This window comes from Hyposmocoma kahamanoa, unplaced genomic scaffold (genome assembly GCF_003589595.1).
Source record: "Hyposmocoma kahamanoa isolate Upper Pololo Valley unplaced genomic scaffold, ASM358959v1 93, whole genome shotgun sequence".
Lineage (NCBI taxonomy): Eukaryota > Metazoa > Arthropoda > Insecta > Lepidoptera > Cosmopterigidae > Hyposmocoma > Hyposmocoma kahamanoa.
The window spans coordinates 15,500,953-15,524,242 of NW_020654810.1; the positions used below are offsets into that span (position 1 = coordinate 15,500,953).

General features: G+C 37.5%; 1 protein-coding gene across 3 annotated transcripts in view; it reads left to right on the plus strand.

Moving 5' to 3' along the window:
* LOC113237064 (transcription factor Sp9-like) overlaps window positions 1-23,290 on the plus strand; it is a 93,094-nt gene that overhangs the window by 59,216 nt on the left and 10,588 nt on the right. The window contains exon 1 of one of the 3 annotated variants that reach the window (XM_026473320.1): window positions 3,772-3,964. The exons of the other annotated variants lie outside the window; for them this stretch is intronic. Coding sequence (XP_026329105.1) covers window positions 3,911-3,964 — 54 coding nt within the window. The 5' untranslated portion in view covers window positions 3,772-3,910. Of the gene's footprint in view, window positions 1-3,771; window positions 3,965-23,290 lie in introns of those variants that run through there. 3 annotated transcript variants of the gene reach the window in all.

Sequence of the window (23,290 nt, forward strand, 5' to 3'; positions counted from 1 at the left end):
TTATAGACAACTCTAATTGGATATATCCGTTGTAATTAGAATACATAAATAAAAAAAGAGGCTGACCATGAACCGTGGAGGAGGCTTCACCGACAAGAGCCGGGCTCTTAAATAGGAGGATGATGAATGAAAACGTTTATAGATTTTTTTTTTTCACTTACTATCTTGTAAACTTTGTTTGTTTAGCTTTTATGCATTTTCTTTCCCGAAGTTGGTAATGGTGTCTACTTTTTTATGACACCAAGTGGCGGGACGAACAAATCGTACGCCTGGTGGTAAGCGTCATGCCTATCCATAACAGTTGCAGTGCCATTCAGAGCTTTAAATCGCAAAGATCTTATGGGCACTACCACTGCGCCCGTCACCCTGAGACATAAGTTGACAAGTCCCATGTGCCTGTAATTTCACCAGCACCCTTACCCTTAAACTTTCCTGGACGAACTCTTTCACAAGGAGCTATACTGCTAGTAAAACCACCAAGAGACGTGATATCTATACAAGAGTATTGCAAACCAAAGCGTTGATGTGCTCAGGCGTCAGACTTCCGCCTATTTCCGCTTCAATTGCCCAGCGCCGGTCAAACTAATCCAAAACTCAATACCCTTGTGTGCCTTCTCGTGTTTGCTACTTAGACAGTATATTTATGTGAATTGGTGTAATACTACTTATCTAACAGTTCTCGTAACTTACCGTCTACAACGCAAATATATTATGATAAAATATCTATATATATACTTTATTTTGAGTCGAATATTTTGAGCTCTAGGCAGAACAGATAAAGTTTTTTTTTATAATATCAAGTGCCGGGACTAACAAGTCGGGCGCCTGATAGTAAGCTACACGCCTGTCCATAACAGTTGCAGTGCCACTCAGAGCTTTAAATCGCAAAGAGTGGCACTGCCACTGCGCCATAGGCCGAGACATACATCGACAAGTCTTATGTGCCTGTAATTTCACCAGCACCCTTAACCCTTTAAAACGGGAACACAGTAATGCTGACATTACTGCTTGGCGGCAGAAGTAGGCAAGGTGGCAGTGCTTCTCTGGACGAATTCTTTCACAAAGAGCTCTACTGTTACTAAAAATCTTATGGATAACATATAGGTACACTAACTTGCCTTTGTTTATCAGCAATAGGTACAAGTTTTGACAATCATTACATTTCTTTTCTCCACAAAAGATGGAGTAAAAGGAACTGTTATCGTATATTTTTATATAATACCAAGTAACAGGACGAACAAGTCGCGCGTCTGGTGTTAAGACACGCCTATCCATAACAGTTGTATTGCCACTCAGAGCTTTAAATCGCAAAGATCTGCATAGGGGCACGACCACTGCGCTCGTCACCCTAATTTGACAAGTTCCATGTTCCCGTAATATCACCAGCACCCTTACCCTTCCAAAAATGAGTAAGGTGGCAGTACTTCCCTGGACGAACTTTTTCCCAAGGAGCTTTACCTACTACTAAGTAAATAAATTAGTATTACTATACTATACTATTTTAGTATTTTGTTATATATTTATATATATTATAATGTATACTTCATGATCTCAAGGTTTAACAACTATCAATTTTTTTTCGCCTTTTGGAAAATCCAAGGCGAAAAGTATATCGTAGCGACATCTCTTTAAAATCGTTTAAACTACGTTTGTCTGTTTTATCGACTGAGGTACTATAGTTCGAAACTCTTTAGATTATAAGTTAAGGCTTCAAGGTGGAGTAAGACGAACACCGGAAGAGGGATTTTCCCTCGGTGTTCATCTTGCTCGACCTGACCCTAAATGTGATCTTAAGAAGAAGAACGCCTTCGTCAATATTTCAATTCGGTACAAGTACATTTTTTTGCTATTGAAACCGTCAAATACAAACTTAAACGCTACACTAGATAAATTATGTCTCCATTTCTGTGAATCAAATTCTAGCCTACTACTACACAACTCTTCTCAAAATAGATTGCTCGGTAACGCAGCTTAATTTGCATATTTCCGGAACTACGCCTATTTATCTTTTTAAAAATACTACCTCACATGAAATTTCCCCGTAATTTGATTTCTTTTGCACACGCCGCCCTCTCATGCCGCAATTTCAAATCTCAGCGTGAGTTTCGTGTTCAAATTAAAATGTTTATTGCGTTAAGAGGAGTTCGCACGGTCGCCCATGAGCGGCTCGGAGCATTTTTATTTCGTTATCCGTGACACGCCCATCGGCTGTAGCCCCCCTCGCCGCCCTGCATTCCTCTTTCACCTCTGCGATTTCACTATTTTATGAACCCGAAGGCACCCCTGTCTAATGTCGCTATAATGCCTAGCGACTGTCATTTCCGTCTTCCTTTGGGAATGCTACACCTTCTCAGTCTTGTTACCTTAACATTAAGACACAGTTTTGTTCTAATTCACGTGATAAAGTTTACTCATGTTATGCGTGTCATAAAACTATTAGCCGCTTAAGCTATTCTTAAAGCGACGACGTTCCTCTGAGAATGTTTAACGCTTAGAAATTCGAAGGGTGCGGAAGGGCGCTATCATATTTTTTTTATTCGGAGTTTTCTACTTTTATGGTGTTTTTATGTTCCATTACGAATTATTCGGTCGTGTCTATAGCGTTTTTTGTGGTGAACATTATATTTCATTATCTTTAACACCTTGTTGGAAGTCATCGGTAGATTTTTAAACTGCCTCCGTGGCCGAACGGTTACCATACCGGACTGCCACGCAGAGGTCCCCGGGTTCGATTCCCGGGCCGGGAGAAATATTTGTATGGCCTACATTTATTTCTCTCGTGAGTTTGGGTGTAATTTGTGGTTGTCTATGTGTGTGTCCATGGCACCCGCGACACAGGGTTTCCCTAGTGCGGGGCCATGTTGAGTGTGTGCGTTAAAAAAAAAAAAAAAAAAAAGGTTTTTGCCAGAAACATCTAAGCAGCAGCGTTATTGAGTTTAAATTACTTTCATTTAGACTAAATTGGGTAATTTTTAGGTAAGTTTTCTCTACCTAATTTCGGTGGCAATTTTTATTTTTTAAGTATTCGAGTGAAATATTATATAGGTATCTAATATTTCAAGATACTACACTCGAATATTAAATAATACTTAATGATAATATTTTAGAAATTACCTAATCTGGTTTGCAGAAAGTGTATAAAAAATAACACCAAATACTTTATGAAACAAAAAACGCTTTAAGTCAGTAGAATTTTAATGCTTCAAAACGTTATGAAGTATATAGAACAGTACCTATACTATAGGTAGATATTTAAAGTTATTAAAATACTAGGTATATGTACTAAAACCTGAGTTAAAGAAAAATCGTGTTCAACAGAAGGTTGTGTGAGTTGATATAGTACAATTAGAAGGTATCATATACCTATCTACCGATGTATTTTCTTAATTTCAACTTATTTGACCGTAGAGAAACAGAACCTTAGGTTATTTTAAATGTTTCTATTTAATTTATGTTCATAGATCATTTACGTACGGATCATATGATCGTATCGGATTTATATCGTGACTTTGGACAACTTTAATGTAGGCGACAGCAACAATGATAAGAAGAGCGCTAAGCAACAATTTGAAACGAAAAAGTTTATGCAAATCGAGGGAGCCGAAATAAAATGGAGTCGATGCGAGCGCGTGCGATCGATACGCCCGTCGACCTTGCGGGGGCGGGGCGCAGCGTGGGCGGGGCCACCCTCGCCCCGCCCACCCCCGCTCCCCTTCGCTAAGCACCCGCCGCGCGCGCGCGCGCCTGCACTCGCTTACTACAGTCAGAGCCTCAACGCGAACTTACGCCGACAACTATGTGAGACAAAAGACGCGCTCGCGTAACCGCATTATAAAAACATTTTGACGTAAAAACAGTTGAAAATATTATCAATGAATGGAACCCTGTGCAGTGCGCTAGTGGTCGGACAATGATAACAGATATGTATGCGCCGCTGGCGGCGCCGCCGTCCAACAAAACCATTGTAAGTTTGTTGTTGTTTTCTTTTCAGTGACTCATGAGTAAAATAATATAATTTGGATAGATTGATAACAATATTATTTTACGTTGTTACTACATGAAATTAGTAATTAAAAAATGCGCTCGTATTAAATATCGGTTTATTTATTTACTTACTTACTTATTTGAGCATGTATTAAGCCAAGTGTACAAAATTTGTAAGATGTTACTTTGTTTATTACTCAAACGAAATATTTATTCAAACGAAATTAATTTTAACTGTTATAAGTATCTACCTATTTACAACGTTTTTACTTTGAACTTATTTAAGTTACAACATAATTTTTTTTAGTTAAAAATTACCTAATTTGATATTTATATATACCTGCCAAACTAAGCCGTTTTATTGTTTCTGTTAATCCGCGGGTACCTACTCTACATTTTGTTTAATTGTATTTTATTTTTAAATTTTGGTGAAAAAACGCTTATACTTTGAATAATTTTTAAATTTGCATCTTTACCACAACCCGTCGGCATTTTCGTAGCACATACCTACTTGAATTGTAATTTTTTTCCTGTTAAGTATAAACAAATTTAAATATTTTGATAATAGAAGCAGTGAATAGAAACTGATAATTTAATAACAAATTTTCAATATGAATAACACTTAATTAATTAAATTCTACATGAATAGCACTTAATTAATTAAAATCATTATTTGTGTTTCAATTAATGAAAAGAAAACGCTATTTAACTCTACATCAAGAAATATTTAATAGCAATAGGTAGCGCTCTTTGTAAAAGAGTTCGTCCAGGGAAGTACTGGCACCTTACCTATTTCTGCTACCAAGCAGTAATGTGAGCATTACTGCGTTCCGGTTTTAATGGGTATAAGGGTGCAGCTGAAATTGCAGGCACATGAGACTTGTCAATTTATATCTCAGGGTGACGGGCGCAGTGGCTCTGATTAGCATTGCAGCTGTTATGTCGCTTACCGTTGTGCGCACGACATGTTCTTTCCGTCACTAGGTATCATAAAAAATAATAACGTTACCGCAAAGTGCGCGAAACCGGATTCATCACCTAGTTTGCCACCCTTAGAAGTGGAATATTTTCTTCTAATTTAAATGAGATCAACACTGAGGTGCCCTCTTTCCAACAAAAAAACAGAATCATTAAAATCGGTTAACAAATCGTATTTGCTTAACATACGTACAAAAAAACAGTCGAATTGAAAACCGCCTTCTTATTTTAACTCGGTTAAAAAACAATCTCTCTCGAAACGAGAAACATAACAAAAACCTATCAATCAATACAAAAAAGGCGTTCTATTAAATCAAAACGACACCGATGATAGCTTTTCGAATAAATCCAGCGACAAAATATCTGCCAATTCGACTGTCAATTGTTTCCCTCAATCGATCATCCGCGTACGTTTGCCATCGTATACAAATTCAGGAAATGAAACGTATAGAGCCGTTGTCGATTTGTTCTGATAAATCGAACATACACTTATTGAATTTATGATGCGATGAAATAGAGAACAATGAGGTATTGTTCTATTGCAGTCGTAATGGACATTCTGTTACATACACACACTTGGGAGTACATATGTATTCCCGTGGATATGTTCAACATACAATGTAACAGTTACAACATTGTACTTACATATTGAGCTTTCTAATTTTATCAACGAACAATTGAAACATCACTTTGATCTGATAACACATGATGAGATTTCTTATTTGAAAGAATTAGTTCTATTACTTTGTATGTATCAAAAAAATGTATCAACTGGATCTAAAGGTTGGACTCTATTTTTCCATAAACAGGGGAATGCTGACCAGTATTTTCACTTTTATTTTTAATTTTTTATTTTGTACTTTCCGCGGGAAACAAGTTTCAGTCATTCAACCTAGCCCTATTCCTAATATGAAAATTCCTAATGTTTAAAGTTCGGTGCATTTGTTAGTTGCCTTTATTATTACTTACAATTAGTTATCCTCGTTTGAACAAACATAGAGAGACGTAAGCTCTAATGATTGAGTGATACGGGTATTCAAAATAAGTGGCAGGCAAAGGTGTGCAAATTGTGTTATTATTTTGTAATATAATAAATGAATAATATTACGCTTTGTATTTCAAGTGACATATAGTCTCGTTTTTGTGTATATTTGGTAGTAGTCTTATTTACGTAAACTGTTGAGTAGGTAAGTTGTAAGTATTGGTTTTAAGACTTCTGTGGTTATCTACTAAATGGTTACATCTAGTTTTTTTTATAATATCAAGTGACGGACGTCGTGTGCCTGACAACAGTTGCTGTGGCACTCAGAGCTTTAAATCGTAAAGATCTGAGGGGCACTGCCACTGCGCCCGTCGCCCTGAGACATAAGTTGACAAGTTCCACGTGCCTGTAATTTCACCAGCACCCTTACCCTTCAAAACCGGAACACAGTAATGCTGACATTACAGCTTGGCGGCAGAAGTAGGTAAGGTGGCAGTACTACCTTGGACGATCTCTTTTACAAGGAGCTCTACTGCTACTAGTTACATTTTGTGACTACGGCATGATTTTTTATTTTTTTCCCATTTTTCGGAACAGTTTTGTAGCGATAGAGCGTCTATGAAAGAGTTCGACCAGGGAAATAGATGTCATCACGTCTATTTCTGCCACCAAGCAGTAATGTAAGACTTACAGTGATCCTGTTTGGTAGTGTAAGGGTGGTGGTGAAATTATAAGCACATGGGACTTGTCAACTTTATATCCCAAGGTAGGTAGGTGATGGGCGCAGTGGTGGTGCCTCTCAGATCATTGCAACTAAAAATTTTGTATTGCACTGCAACTGTTACAGACGGGCGTATCGTTTAACACCAGGCTCATGACTCGTTCCTCTAAAAAATCGGAAATATTATATAGTAAATATTTCCATTTCCACATTTTTATAATGGATATTACGTGAATTACAGTTACGTCTCACATGAGGCTGTCAATCTCATCTCTAGATCCATACACAGGTCTATTATGCGTGTCTAATAGATTTTTTTTGGCGCTGGCCCATTCACAGCGTGCGCAGCGTGGAGCCCCGTCAATGGCCATTGTAGCATTCAGTCGAACGACCGACGCCCGACAAACTTTTATTTGTAATGTCCCTAAATGGCTGTTGTGGGGATTAAGGTGCTGTGCTTTGTCATCGCACCGAGTTACGGCAAATCGACAATTCGGTTCGACTCTCAATAACATTGTAGGACCTACTTGAGGCGAAAATGGCATTAGCCTAATACGCTCAACAATGCTCTTGAGATCTGTCACTTTTGATAGTATTTTTTGTAATAGTTTGCACGGGGATTAAACACTTTAGCTTTAGGATTTTGACTACTTACACCCAAGAGGGCTTAGTTAAAATTTTGGAGTTAGTTATATTTTCGTTGTTAGTTGATGGATTTTTTTTATGAGTTTTTTTTCATGATACCAAATGACGGGACGAACAAATCGTGTGCCTGATGGTGAGTGACGCGCCTGGTCGTAGCACTTGCAGTGCTATTCACAACCTTAAATCGCAAAAATCTTAGGGACACTGCCACTCCTCCCGGTCACCCTGAGACATAGGTTGACAAGTCCCATGTACATGTAATTTCACCAGTACCCTTACTCTTGTAAACCAAAACGCAATAACACTGGCAATACTGGTTGGCTCGGTGCAAAAATAGATAAGGTGGCAGTACTTTTCTAGACGAACTCTTTCACAAGCTCTACTGCTACTAAAAGAGTTTACATTACTTGAATAAGAATGTCACGTTCAGCCTCAACGGATGACTAGCTTGTTGACAAAGACAGACTCACTAGACCTAAGACTCCATCCTTTGAGCATTGGACTGTCAGGAATTAAAAATTATACCAACCTTCTTTTGGACAAAAGACGATGAGGGCAGTCCTAATCAAACCTCTGACGAAAGCAGACAACTACTCCTCAATTTTCTACAATTGTACAGACAGACTGTATACTGATATAAGGTTTTTACTAGTTCTAATAAAATTAACGTGTTTGTTTACACACCTTCAAATGTAATCGAGTAGTAACGCCTAGTTATCTTTAGCGATGACAACAAAACATCCTCATCACCCAAAATGTTCTAATTAAAATGTTTGTCACATGCGCCAATTAGGAAAAAATACAACCGTGGTACGGTACCATCACCCTCCATAACTCTTTTTTTATCGCACAGAGACGCATTTAACCCGTTCATTGACAAAAGGTAGGTATTTAAATTAAGCTGTCGGAGAAAGTATATTTACTGCCTCGGCGACACATTCCGGCAAAGTGTTAAACTGTACATTTAAATCTTTTATATTTAGAAAGTACTATACTTCTGTAGCCAAAAGTTATAATCTCAGTGTACTCAATGTACAGTTTTAGTACTCCGTAGAGTACTGAAAAAACCGACCTCAAAAGGCATTCATCCCCTAGTTTGCCGTAGTTTGCTTACTTTGGAGGTGGAATATTTTCTTCAAATTTAAATGGATCCATTTTTGAGGTATCCTCTTTCTAACAAACAGGAATCATCAAAATCGGTTCACAAATCGCCGGAGTTATCGCGTAACATACATACATAAAAAAAACTTGAAGTGGAATTGAGAACCTCCTCCTTTTTTAAAGTCGTTTAAAAATAAATAAAATATAATTATAGCCATGTGTGATCATCTAAACAAACCTACAGCGGTTACAACAACAAATATATTTTGATAAGTTTTACTCAAAATTGATTTCCATTTAAAACTTTTGTCTCGTACATATACTGAAATAGGTGTGTTGTCTGTCATACGAAAGTGTTCATTAAAACTTTCCCGACAAGTTATTTATGCGGTCGTCTGTCAACGACTCCTCGGTGCGACAAATTTAACAATGCTCTCTCGTCGACAGTTACACCTATGCTCTTTTTACATCAACGCTCTTGGCTTGACGCTTCATCAGTCGTTTTTCTTTGATTTCACGCCAGTGTACCGCGTTAATGATGTGCAAATCTGTCACTGCTTGTGTTCTCGCCGATTTATCGTGTCGTACGTCTAATTGTTTTATGTTGAGCCAATTTCGCGGTTTGTTTTGGTTGGATTAGTTAGTAATATATTTCAATACTTAGCAGTACTTTGAGATTGTATACTCTGAAGTTATCAAATAAACTGTCGTGACTATAAATGAAACATGAATGGTGATTTACATTACTCCTCCTTCTCCGTTAGTCTCTCACTGGTGAGGATCGTGACTTTGAGCAAGTACACCGTCAATCAATCTTCTCTAGTGTACTCTTTCTTTGACTACTGTCAAACTTTCAGCAACCTGGTCACACCATCGTTTCGAACTTCGACCTCTAGGTCGTTTGCCCTCAATCATACCCGTAACAATCACGCTCTCGAGACTATCAGCGCTTCTGCGTGCAATGTGACCAAAGAATTACAGAATGCGGAGCAAACAGACGCGTAAGCGTTTGTGATTTTGCAACTATAATTCCTCAAGTACGGATACGTTCGCAGTCCAGGGAATCCCGAATAAATGATTTACATTATCAAGAGTTTAAAAAAAATATTTTGATTTTTTTATACCAATGAGGGAACAGACAAGTCGCCCACCTGGTGGTAAGCAACACGCCTGTCCATAGCTGTAGCAGTGCCAAAGATCTGAGGGGCACTATCTCAGCGCCCGTCACCCTGAAACGTTAACAAGTCGAATGTGCCTATAGTTTCACCAGCACCCTTACCCTTCTAAACCTGAAAACAGTAATGCTTATATTACCGTTTGGTGGCAGAAGTGGGTGAGGTGGCAGTACTTCCTTGGCTAATCTCTTTTATATAGAGCTCTACTGTTACTAAACTGGTAAAAATATTATACTGTAACGTGGAGAAATAATTTAATTAACACCTCTTTCTTTACACGTGTGTACGAATAACTTAGAAGACCCTGTTGCTCTTATGGAATTGTTGTTTTGTAAGTCAACATTTTGGCTGACTAGTGGATAATTAAACTCCGCTACATCTATACTAAAAGGTCAGTTGAATAGAAACTGATGCAAATATCGTCACGTTCAACACCGCAGGGCCTGCAGCACTGACAATCGGCTAGATCGGGCAATTATTCTACCGCCATGTTGTGCTGCGGTTTATTAAAAGTGGCTCAGCGTTCGCCACACATCGTGTAAAAACGGTTCAACCACAAGCAACTGCACCTTCCTGTCGCGACCACAAATGACCTTTAAATGCAGCTAGTTAGGAATGTTAATTCCCTAACCGTTATTGAGGTATGGGCGTTAAACACCCCAGTCGCCGTACAATTTTATTCAAATCCATAAGTTTTCTAGGTCTATTGCAAGGAAATATGTGGCACCATATCAATCAAACTCAGCGTTGAATGTCTTTATTATGCCAGCGGTGTTAAATAATGTTTTTGCTAACAGCTGCCATTTTTCATAATCCTAGGATTTACCGAGTAATTTTGATGTGGATAGACATAGAAAAATTTAGTTTTTGTTATGCATTATTTACGAAAATTTAAGGCGTTACTTTAACTTTCTATTCTATTACCTACGAATAACTATACCATAACTTTCAATTAAGGGTGACACCAAAGTATAGTACAAGGTTATATGAAAATCAATATTACATAATAAACATGATAATAAATGGCTGTTGCGTCAAGTTGTCGTATGCGTCCGCGCATCGAAATATAAAATCAACTTGATTGACCGGTTATTATTATTCTGCAAATATTACCTATCACACCTCCACTTCCTTTACTGACGGGGCTTTTCATTCAATAGTTTTTACTCCATTGTCAGTTTCCTGTTATGTAATGAATTATACATTTTCCTGTTACGCACGTATTCACCTGCTGTCTTCTTTTTGCTGCCTGTGTGATACGTGTGTAGGTATAATTGTTTTCCATTTCCATTTAACTAATTCATATTCAATTTAAAGCTCCAATAAATAACACACAGAACCCCTTGTATATTTTCCGGCACGCTTAATAGGTCTAAAGAAACAATCATTGAACCTATCGCTCCTAAACAAACTCTGAATTCGTCGCAGTATCTCACAGATTGCCGCCGCAATCACCATCATTGATTACTCTCTTCTTTGTTGTTACCGCCCTCTATTAGTGCACCACTCAGCCTTGAGGAAACTAATACACTCGCACAACCCCTCGAGATTTAAAAGCGGCTTGATTTGGGAGTCATTAATGTCATCGGTGTTCTATTTGGCTTCTGGAATATCCTGCTCCAATACTACGATCCCTATTACAACGTAGGAAGGTTTAGAATCTTGCGGGAAGTATCTTATTTTTGCAATTCATTGCATTAGCTGGGCTTGTTAGTGCGGAGCGGCGCAGGCGCAGGCGGCATAATGAACGCGAGCTGCAAGTCATGGGGCTCGGCGCCGCCGGCCGTCAGCGCCCGCGCGCTCTTCATCGCTCGCCCCTGTCAATACGTGATGCCTCGACAACAGAGAAGGTTATTTTCGAAGACGCCGCACCACTAATTAATACCTTCTACCAAAGAGAAGCGGTTGCGTTTTTGTTCCGTTGTCAACGATGTCTTCACGTTACATTAACTACAATGATAATTTTTACTTTATGGTAGCCGATCCGAGATAGCAAATAAATCTTCGCGCATTAGAGGTTGTCATTGTTTCTAAAGTAACGTGGCATGGTGTGGACAGCAATTAATTTAACACTTAACCAGGGGTAGGAAAATCGATGGGACCTTGTGGAGACCCCCGGCGTTCACACGGCGGGGGTTCCGTGCCCCCCACAGTGCCTGCTGGGTCCCGTCACCGATAGCACCATTCAAGCCACAATCACAACGCGCTTAGCATATCACTATAACAACTGTTTCGCCTTTATCATACAGTGACTGTCATTTCTAAAGTGATCATAAATTCTGTTTTTCCAATTCAATAGTCAATCAAAAGTTAATATCCATACGACACGAGTTCTCCGCATTATAATAGCCTAAGGTAATAGGTAAAAAAAGGTTACGTGGTTATGCTGGGCCTTTGTCACTCTTTACAGCCCGTGGGGTTCAAATTGGACACATTTATTAAAGACAAGAGCATAACATACTAGTGGATATTTACCACGTTATTCAATGCTACATAATTATGTATAAAATTGCCCAGGAAAGTTTATGAAGTATGCAGGACAAATCGTAAACCCTGCACTAACAGCCCACGCGTTCCATTACGTCCATTATAATTATAAGAACTATCGGAAACTGTAACTATTAAATGAAACATCCGGCTTTTAAGTGTAAATTTTCCGTTTGCAATTTGGCCTTGTGTGGATTTAAAGCAGGGACATCTTCTATTGTAGTGGCCATTAAATGCATTCGTTACTCCAGGCTGTGTGGTATGAATACGGATGTCCTTTTATAGAGGGATCCCTCTACATTTTATTAATAGAGGTCCGCCATTGAAAGTCATCAAGAGAAATCAACGTTACAATGATTCCTACAAATTGAGGGTTATTTCAGTTTTATATTTCGACTTCAACAATTAACACTCCGGTAACAACGATAAAAAAAATAAAACAAATAACTGTCTCTATAGCAGAACGATTACTTTGCTGGTCTGCCACGCAGAGGTCCCGGTTTCTATTCCCGGGCCGGGAGAAATATTTGTAAGGCCTACTTTTATTTCTCTAGTGAGTTTGGGTGTAATTTGTGGTGTCTATGTGTGTATCCATAACACCCCTGACACAGGGTTTTCCTTGTACGGAGCTACGTGTGTGCGTTAAAAAAAAGTCGTATCTTTTCACCAGGGTATATAACTCTGGTGAAAAGACACAACTATTTTTTAACAGGGAAAAGGGAAATTTGAAATAAGTTTTTGATTTATCTTATTTATCTATTAATGTCTTTTTACTAGAAGTTATTCATCATAAGTTAAGGATACATGATTATTGATTAATTTTGAATTTTATTTTTATTAATACATTTTAATTAGCCGAATAATTTTGCATTAAAAACGCAAAATCGGCAAAATTCGTGTCAGTATCGATATAAAGATACTATTTACAAGTCTATGACCATTTCTCTTCCAAATTTCAGAACATTACTACGTCATTTTTTTAAATAAATCCTATATTTAGTATTAAAGACGCTTTCAACATCTAAAATATACAGGGAGATGTTATAAAATTAGGAAAGTGTCCTACAGTTTTTACTTCCTCGTTTGTTCCGGTCACTTATGTACCGAGGGTGGTATGCCATTAGCTCCCCTTGAAGGTCTATATTTCATGTCCTTGTGGCATCGACGGAGCAATGAATACTGCACTTGAGGGTTTACTGTCTGCCTCTGATGGCTGTTCTGTCATGCTGTTGATCTCTTGAGGGGACGCTATTGACTTTTCATTACTTTTTACAAACAAATCTTTGCAATACATTTGAATTTTCAGTTTTTAGTAGATTACAGGAACTGATCCATAAATGAATGTTTACTTGTTGTTTTATACATGTATCTACATTAAGATTCAGATTTCAGATTCATTTATTTCTCAAATATAACATTACATTATAATTATTATAAATTGCAGTACATGTCAAAGTGTCCTAAGAAATTATATTATATACACATATATAGGAAATAAAACTATTTTTCCGGATTTAAATCGCGGTTGACTGACAGTCAACCATGATCATGGGACCTTGGATGGGATCGGGCTCTTTACAGCCCGAAACGTTGGTTTGTTTGAAAAAACAAATGTACGCGATTTAAATCTAGAAAAATAGTTTAATTTCCTACTAATACACATAGATAAACCAGTATATAGTAGGGAGTTTTTTCTTAATCAATTAAGGAATTATACTAAAAGTTTTTTTTAATCTTTATTTATTTAGGGACTTTGATCATTACTGAACGTGCCAGCTCCGTTAGAAAAACAATACCTCAAGAAAACACTTACTAAAATCCAGACAGATAAATCAAAATACTACCTAACCAAACATGTATACAAAATCTCCGCGGCGCTACACATTGTCTCCGACAAAACAGATTGAAACCACCCAATCCTAGAAGTTAACGTATAAACTAGCGTTCTAAACGTCGTTAAAAATAAAAACAAAGATCTGCAACAAGCATATAGAAAAATTCGTAAGGTCCGCTAGTTCGTTCCGTGGCTTAGTTGGCAAAGCGTCTGACACGGTTTGCTAGACGCAAACGTTGACGTTGTAGAAGACGTTAGATCAAAAGCAGCGGGATCGAAGGAATTTTTTCGTGTTCGATCTTTGTATTAATAATTATAACAAATTAGTGGAGTAATTTCACAAAAATAATTTAATATTATGGTTGTAAAACATCGTGACACCAAATAAAACTTTAAAAATAACGATATAAAGGCCGCTTTGTAACGAAAAAATTTTTACAGATTAGAGAACACAGCACAGAAAAATTCCATATTTTAAATATTTTTAATATGAGTTCCGATGTGGCACTAATGCAGCGGAATTACTCGAAACAATAACGACGTGTATACTTATGGAGCGGATACAACTAATGAACGCACTGTGCAATTTTGGTTTACTCGATTTAGCAGTGGAAATTTTTACCTGGCCGTGAACAACCTTGCCGGGCCGTGAAAATCTTTAAATTTATTTACCGATTAGTTGCAAGATATAGTTGAACGCTAATTCTGGAGGATTAAGCTGCATCGTTTGACGTAACCATAAATCAGTAACATAAAAATAACAACTAGTAAAATAGGTATCACACGAATTGTCCAAACTACAACGGGCAAACGGCATTAAAGCATGCACTGTTGTAATGAACGCAGAGATAAATGAGATTTAGATTTTAATAATTAAATTAGATTTAGATAGCATTGATACTTGTGATGATAAATTGATTCTTTACGATAATCAGATACGATGAACACCGTAGTTGAACATTAACGACAAGCCACGTGTTCAAAAAATAAACTAACAGAAAATTATTGGCTGGTGCCGTGTAGTGGGTTACTTCACGGCACCAGCCTACTGGGTTACTTCACGGCATAGCTTCTTTAGATCTGGTATAATAATTACAGCTTATTGCTATCGTGAAAAAATGCGGATTACGCTACCAAGATACAGCGAATACATCACGGCTATTCAACCGATCATCACCGCTATTTCTACGCGTCAACGCCAGAGTGCATACTGCGGAGCAAACCGAGAGGTTCCCTTTCTCTAACCTCCACTTTAGAGGATTTGCAGATTGAAGCTCTTCCATACTTCGCCTGATCCCAATTTTTTCCGCAATTTAAGCAATTATCTAGAAGTAAAAAAATCTAGCTCTCATGAACCAATTGAAAATTAATTCCAAATAATAAATGGAGAAATAAATGAAGTTTCATTTCCTAACATTTTTTGGTTTTAATTCTCATATCTGTTAGTATGCAATAGTAAAGTTGTGGGCCGAGGACTGAGCCCTGTGGAAGCCTTTTCGCATATGAATCTAGACAAGCCTGAGCCATTGTTTAGGTATACAATAAACACATATTTTTTACAGTGAAGTAACATTGAAGAAGCGAAGCTTTTAAGCCTTGGCTTCTACTATGATGATTTAGGACTTTTAAAGATATATGGACATTATCTCTATACTGAGCTTGTATTTAAGAAAGCAGAAATAGTAGATACTATATTAGTGGGTAAGCGAGAGATAATATAATTTTTCTGATTGACTTCTTCTTTATAGTCAATAATCAATTTGCTATAAATAATAGTATCTAAATAATAAAAGTGCTAACGCCAAATGTGATATAGATGTTATTTACAAGCAAATTCAACATTAGATTAACAACACACATCTTGCCGCAGTACTCTGTGGTAGTTGCGGTTGCCCCATTCAACATGAGCAGCCGGCGTCCATTCATAACCTACATGCTACATCGGACGTATGGAACGTTTAGCGCGATTTAGCACAACAAGCATGCATACAGTTTGAGCAACCGTTGTGGCTGGAAATTGGCCAATCGGATGCTTCATTGACCAATTATATTTCTCTTCAGACTGTGGTTATAGATTTGGGGTTATGATCAAGTGCATAGCTAGGTGCATTATTTTACGTGTATTCGATGTTAGTTAATACCAAGTCGATGGCTTATTATCGCTGCCTTCATAATGCGAATAGAAAACCTATTTTATTGTAAGAAAAAAAAATTGTTACACGTAAGATAATGGGTACTTTAATCTTGATAAAATTTTGTTTGGTCTGCTCGTCAATTATATATGCTACGTTCAAAATCGTAGCATTCTGCAATATTGTATAAAGGCAGCGTTATATTGACAGGCTTTGTCAGATACTAGTCAAGTTAGTATCTGTACCACTACGTTAGTACCACTTTATAATGCGGTGATAGAGAGATGAATGTAAGATATTAACGTAACGGTTGTGATATAGTTCTCGTAATGGAATCAGAGATGAGGTTAGTCGATGGTCGCGTGGCATTGTGGCGCGGCGGTGTGCCGGCGACCGCGGACCGCCCGCCGCGCGATGCTGCGCTATGCTAATTCAATTGTGTTACGAGAGCGGATCGCGCGATATCATCTGCGCCGGCGACTCCGCCCGCATTATCATAATAATGCCCGAGTCACCCCTGCTGTCGACACTACACGCATCCAATAACGATACGTGTCATGTTTTTTATAAACCATATCGATATTATCGAATAACAAGCCTTTCTACTGGCACTATACTTCAAAACAACACCTTTTAAGTACACCTTTACACGGTAATGACGTGTTTAATATCATTTCTTTCGTTGCGTTTTACATATTCTGTTGTTTTGTAAGTGCTTAGTACTGTATTATATACCTACAAAATTACACATGTGTATAAGTGGGGCATGGTAATGGTGTCGAATGGTAAACGGGAAATTTCAAACGTTTTACACTAATAGGTAGTATACTTATAGTTGTATCTGATAATACCGGTCTTATGTGAATCAGTCAAAGTAAATAAAGTTTATAACAGAAAGTCAGGATTGAAATGAAACCGGTCACAGTTAAAATGACGGAAAGAAACGCGGCAATCTAATCGATTCGCAGAAGTGTTGAAAAGTGGCGAAAGCTGTTCCCAGGCACAGTTGCCCGCGGCTTGGTAACCATACCCACTGTTCTTAACGGCAATTACACTCATCTAGCGGGATGCAAATTGAATTATGAGACTTTTTGTGCCCGTTCAATTGTTTAATACCTCCGCTTTGTTGTTCCGCCGCCGTGGTGCAACTACGTGACGATTGAACATTCAGCGCCTTGTAATTCCTTCACCTTGCACTGCGATTGTTCGCCCAAGAGACCGCTGCCACCGCCCCGCTGCCGTCGCCTTCACCTCTGTTATTCGCACGTAATTATAGTGGTTTGTTTTATTATCTAATTGTTGCTATTGTTACAAATAGCTACTCCCGAAAAGAAATTCTTCATTTGCCACATTAAAATCCATGCTGCCTATCAATTTGCACCTATAATACACAGTCTTCATTAATAACATTTAAACAGGTTTTTTTTTGTAAATAACAAGACCTCTTTAACTTTTGCATTACGCGTTTCCAAAAACACTGCTTCAGCTTTTCCATCGATTTAGACAAGAAGTAATAAAAACACGTCGATTTATGAAAGTGGTAAATCAAAAGTTATTTGTTTTAAATACAAGAATACCGTTGTAAGATGTTTCGGGTTAATTAAAAATAGCCCGTTTCTAGCATTTAAAATGGTTAATTAGCTGCGGAAAGCATAATTATCCCGGTTTTGAATAAGAAATATCATAGAAATGATAGTCTCTGGGTGTAATTGGAAAGAAATAAAGACGAAGTGCATAATAATTGTTCGTTTTTATGAGTTGGCCACGCTAGGCCGTTGCGAGTCTTTGTGGTTTAGGCCCCCGGGGCCCCGACGCCAGTAATTTTCTCAGCAATTAATATCCTACGCGGTTCAATTAGTTAAATGTAAAAAAATGTGAAACAGAACTTGAAGAAAATTACAAAGCCACATCCATTGAAACAGAACGCTATTATAGGAGCGAATGTCGGATGAAATGTCAACTAATTGCCCTTCGGCTTTATATAGACATGTGTCACAGTGGTTTTTATCAGCCCGTTTCTTTTAGTCCTTTCCATGGAAATTGTATTATAAGTTGAATGATACCTTTAATCTGGAACTTTGATAATAACAATTGTAGCTAAATGGACACAAATAAGAGCCTGAATTATAGTAGTTGTCTACGGAATAGTCAATTTTCTCGTCAAAACAACAGAAAATCAGAGCAAGTCCAGTAACGCTTTGGACTGGCGTGCCCCGGGGCGTTGTGTTCCGACCATTTTATTTGTTTGTTACCATAGTATAAATGGAGCTAATTATTATAATTTCGGTGGAAATTACAGGCATTAAGCTGCTACCAAAAATACGTAAGTTTAACGACGTATTCTTGGAACCTTTGGAGAGGGCAGCCGATGGGCACGTCGAGCAACACGCAATCCTCGCTGCAAACATTCGCAAGCCGACCTTGAACTTCGCTCATGTCCTATTCTCTACCGGCCACTTCGTTCGTAATTACAGTGTTGTTATTTCTCTTAATAGCACATTTTGAGTGATGTTTACTTTCATTCATATTTCGCCACGTCTCTGAACTAGTAATAGAGATTCTTTCTTGAAATATTTTCTAAGTTGATGGAAACTAATATATATTCGCTATATTGAAAAACACATATTTTTACATGTATCAATATTTTAATGACGATGAAAGGTAGGTGGTGACATAACAAAATGTAGCATATTTCCAGCCATGTACACATCAGGTCCTCCTTCTTAATTTTGACGAGGAACTCAGGTGCCTCTTCCAGACTTCTCTGGTATCAGTTTGAAGTTCGTAATGTGGTGGTTGGCCCAACTTCCTTCTTACTGTCGCCAACACCCATTTAGGACCAGTATGTAGTTCCGGGCCTGAACTCTCTGGCCCTCCCGGAAAGTCCGTAACAGACGTGGAAAATTGCGTGCCAGAAGTGGAGATGTGGGAAAATTGCGTGCCAGAGGTGAAGATGTGGTCGTTGCTGGTTTAGCAAATAAGGCGTGTAAGTTAGTTCTAATTGGTCTTCCAAACATCATCTCATAGGGACCGATGCCAGTAGAACGATGTGGTGTTCTCCGTAATTGGGTCTTAATAATTGTTAATTTATTTTGTATATCGCCCCTCTCATTAATCATGGCGTTCAGGGAATTTTTGATAGTCTGTACAACTCTTTCGACTTGTCCATTAGTGGCTGGGTGATATGGAGCGAAATTCTTGTATTGTATATTGTTTTTCTGTAAGAAAGTCTCAAAATCGTTGGATGTAAATTGTCTTCCATTATCAGAACAGGAGAGTACGGAATTCCAAAAGTAGCAAAGACTTGATTCAGGGTGATGAGGATGAGTATATCCCATCCTCGTCGCCGGTAGGTAATATATATTCGCTATATTGAAAAACACATATTTTTGCATGTACCAATATTTTAATGACCATTAAAGGTAGGCGGTGATATTACAAAATGCAGCATATTTCCAGCCATACCTAGTCATAAATCAAAACTCTTCTGTGGAAACCTTAGGTAGGTATAGTGTGTAATACAAAGAGCGAAAACTAAGAAATAATCCTTTGATCCGGGTGGACTCGAACCAGCGCCTTCAAGTATACTGTAGCAGCCACGACGTGCCAGAATGTCGAACCCTTTTCCGACATTCAGGTACGTCTTAGTGTAAGCACAAGATAACAGTAAGAACACGTATCATATAGCATAAATAAGTTTCACAAAATACAATACATGATTCAGTCATCTATCAACCAACGACTCAATTATTTCTACATTATATCACTGGCGCAACGGTGACAACTAACACCCTTTCACTGTGTCTTTGTACTAGTAATTATAACAAACTACTGCAGTAATTTCACAAAAAATAATTAAAAATCATAGTACCTAGTGAAATAAACATCGATAAACATCGTGATATTCAATAAATATAAAAATAACTTTACGTATCTTCACCATTGACTATAAAATATTCTTACTGTTAGCATCTAAAGAAACATACGTAAGTATTTGCGTAAGCTTATGTGGATAACAAAGACACAGAACAAAGACTGTCGGAGGCAGCTTGTTTCCATTCGACGGTGGTTGTTTTTTACCGCATTGGAACTGGTTTTTGAAATTGGTGCTCCTATTATCTGGACCCAGCCAGTGAAGGTCGGCCGTCACTTCAAAATTTTTGGAACAAATTCCGACACGCAAAATATTGGCTGGTAATTTTGTAACAACCTTTTTGACGGTTTTGCGTCTCTCAAGATAAAGGTTTATGCTTTTGTTTCGCGTTAGATGGCCACGCGTTGGGTGAGGGGCAGGAGGAGCAAGGTATGTCGCAATTATGGGAGAACAAACCGATGGTTGAAAAACACACTTGTCCCAAGATCATTGTGGCAGTTTTTTACGATTTCATTTTTAATTTAACATTACATTTTCAGTGTCTTAGTTCTTTGTTATCTTTTTAAGCTGATGGCTTTGTAGCAACTGATCAATAACCAAATAGAATGAATAATCATCACACTTATGATACCAAGACGGGAGAATAATTAAACATTAAAATTTTTTATTTATTTATTTACCTTTACATTTTTTTATTTCTTTATTCACGGGTATAAAAAATATACCTAACATCGAAGAGCGGGGCTTCTCACACAAGTAATTTTTACTTACAAATGGCCCCAACACTGGCTATTTTATCTAGTAAATAAATGGTTTTTTTAACATACCTATCAGAAATCAGTAAATAAGACTCGCCATCGCAAATTATATGTAATAAAAGATTGCCTTGCGTAATAATTTTTTATTACTTTTTTTGTATGTTTATTATAGTCGTCACAAAATAATAGATCATATTTGACACATGTCATCGCAACGTAAATAGTGATGTGAACTGCAATATCGGTAACCAGTTTAAACGATTCTCACGAGAAATCGATTAAAAATTTTAGGAGTTTGTAATCGTTTAGGTTATTTTTCTGTTCATTGCTTTTCAGTTCTAGATATATCAATCAACATTTATTTAAACGTTATACAGTTTAATAGAAATAATAAGTAAGTATTTTAAGTGAGCACAACGGCAACCTGTACTTGTTGTTGTATTGTAGTTATACATTAGCATAGTTCACGAGGATAACCTGTACGTAAATAACAAAATTCTGAAGTAAAACAAAAGACCTCCTTATTGGAATTTTTTATTTATCAACGTCATCGGAAGATGAACCAAAACCATCTGTTGAGCTAGTTTCACCAGTCCATATAATTAACTCGTTTTCAATTAAATTATCAATATTAACATCTCTGTCAAAATCTTCTTTTATTAGTTTTCTAGTTTTTTCCACCACCTTTCTCCAGTCTTCCTTTGTTACTTTAGTACATGCTTCCTTTAATAAAGTCATCATTTTTTTTGTGGAGAACGGTGGCTTAGTATTATTACGTCCTGCGTAGCCTGTAAAAAAAAAACACTGTTGTAAAATAGTAATGTTCCTTCACAGTGATATTACAAATTCGAAAGTTTATATGTTACCTCTTTACATTTGTACTTTATTAAAATATGCTACTAGTACAAAATAAGTCTTAATATATACGAATTTAAAATAACAGTATTAAATGCAAAAATATTAACCTTTAATTTGAGCCCAAATCAACTCAATAGCATTGTATTGACAGTGGTACGGCGGTGTCCTTATAATTTTATGTCCATGCTCAAGTGCCAATTCATCAATTTCATACCTAAGTTTTGTAGGTCTATGCTCTCGCACTAATCTTAACAATTCCACTTTCAATAGCTCCATGTCAGCTTCGACACCATTCCTCTGTAGCCATGCCACCAAATCAGCCTTTTTATTTGCCTGAGTCGGCGCTCGATCTATTTGAACCGAATGATACGATGCATTGTCCATAATTATTGTACATTGTTCGGGGAGGTTCTGAAGTAAAGTTTTAAACCACTCTTTAAATTTGTTTGCGTCCATTTCTTCGTGATATTCTTTTGTACTTTTTGATTCAAATGCTAGTAAAGCATTATTAACGAAACCTCCCCCGGCTGATCCAGCATGGCAAATTATGAGGCGACCACCTTTTCCCATTGGCACTTTCGAGCTGGATGCTTTAGTGTCGTCGGTCCATGATTGTGGTACTGTGTGGTTTGAGTTCAACCAAGTCTCATCGATAAACACAACATTATCCCAATTTGTAATTTTATTCATTTCTCTCAAAAATGAAACTCTTTGTAATATTAAATCATGTCTTTCCATCATAATATTTCTTTTGTCAGACTTCTTGTATTTAAAACCAATTTTTTTCAAAATTGTAATCAGTGAGGTAGCACTCCCAGTAAATAAGCCAAGCTCTCGAAGTGATACCAACAATTTACTCACAGTAGGGTACTCGTGTCTAGTATAATATGTATAAACATGGTTACGAATAGCGTCTGCATCGAACGTGTCGATACCTGTTACAGGCTTGCTTTTCTTCCTCTTTCTAGGCGTATGTAATACGTTTTCTTGAGAGCCGGAAGGCCCATATTTTTCTTGTATGATGGTGTGTACCGTTCTTTTGCCGATTCCAAGTGCACTTGCGACGCGATTTTGCACTTGTGTCACTGGTAATAGAGGTCCACCATTAAGTGACTCCCTTTCGAAATAGTCGTGTAATTTCACAACCAGTTCGCGAGTCTGGCTATTTAAAGCACGTCCTCTTTTCGACATGTTGAAAAAGAGTTCACACAGAATCAAGTCCAAAATATCCAAGCCAAGGTCAACGAGATTGAAAATAGAAGTAGTCCAAAAGCACAGCCGAGTCACAAGAAAAAACACCACGAATAACCAAGCGTACAGTCAACTTCCAAGACGGCGAAAGACTGCGCGGGCGCCGATGCAGAGTGACGCTAAATCGACATCAGTGTTGCCGTTTCAGAATTTGCGATAAAGAAAAGGAAATACAAATCTGACTTTACGGTTCTGTCTACTATAAATACTAGTATACTCAGTCTAATTTTGTAAGCACTTTAAAATTTTTGTTTTTGTAATTAAATAAGTCATTTTTTTAAGTGAAACCGATTTGACTCGATGATAGTCGGCGCGTATTGGTTACAACATTATTATTAAAAAGAATTATTTCTTTGTAGACTGAAGATGTAACTGTTTATAAGACGTTTCGGAGTAACCCAAAATTGGATTTTATTTTGGAATTCCTGCGAAAATAATACTTGAAATATGTTTCTTTCATAATGTATAGACCTTCAATAAAATTTATGTATTTTTTTAAAACCCAATAAG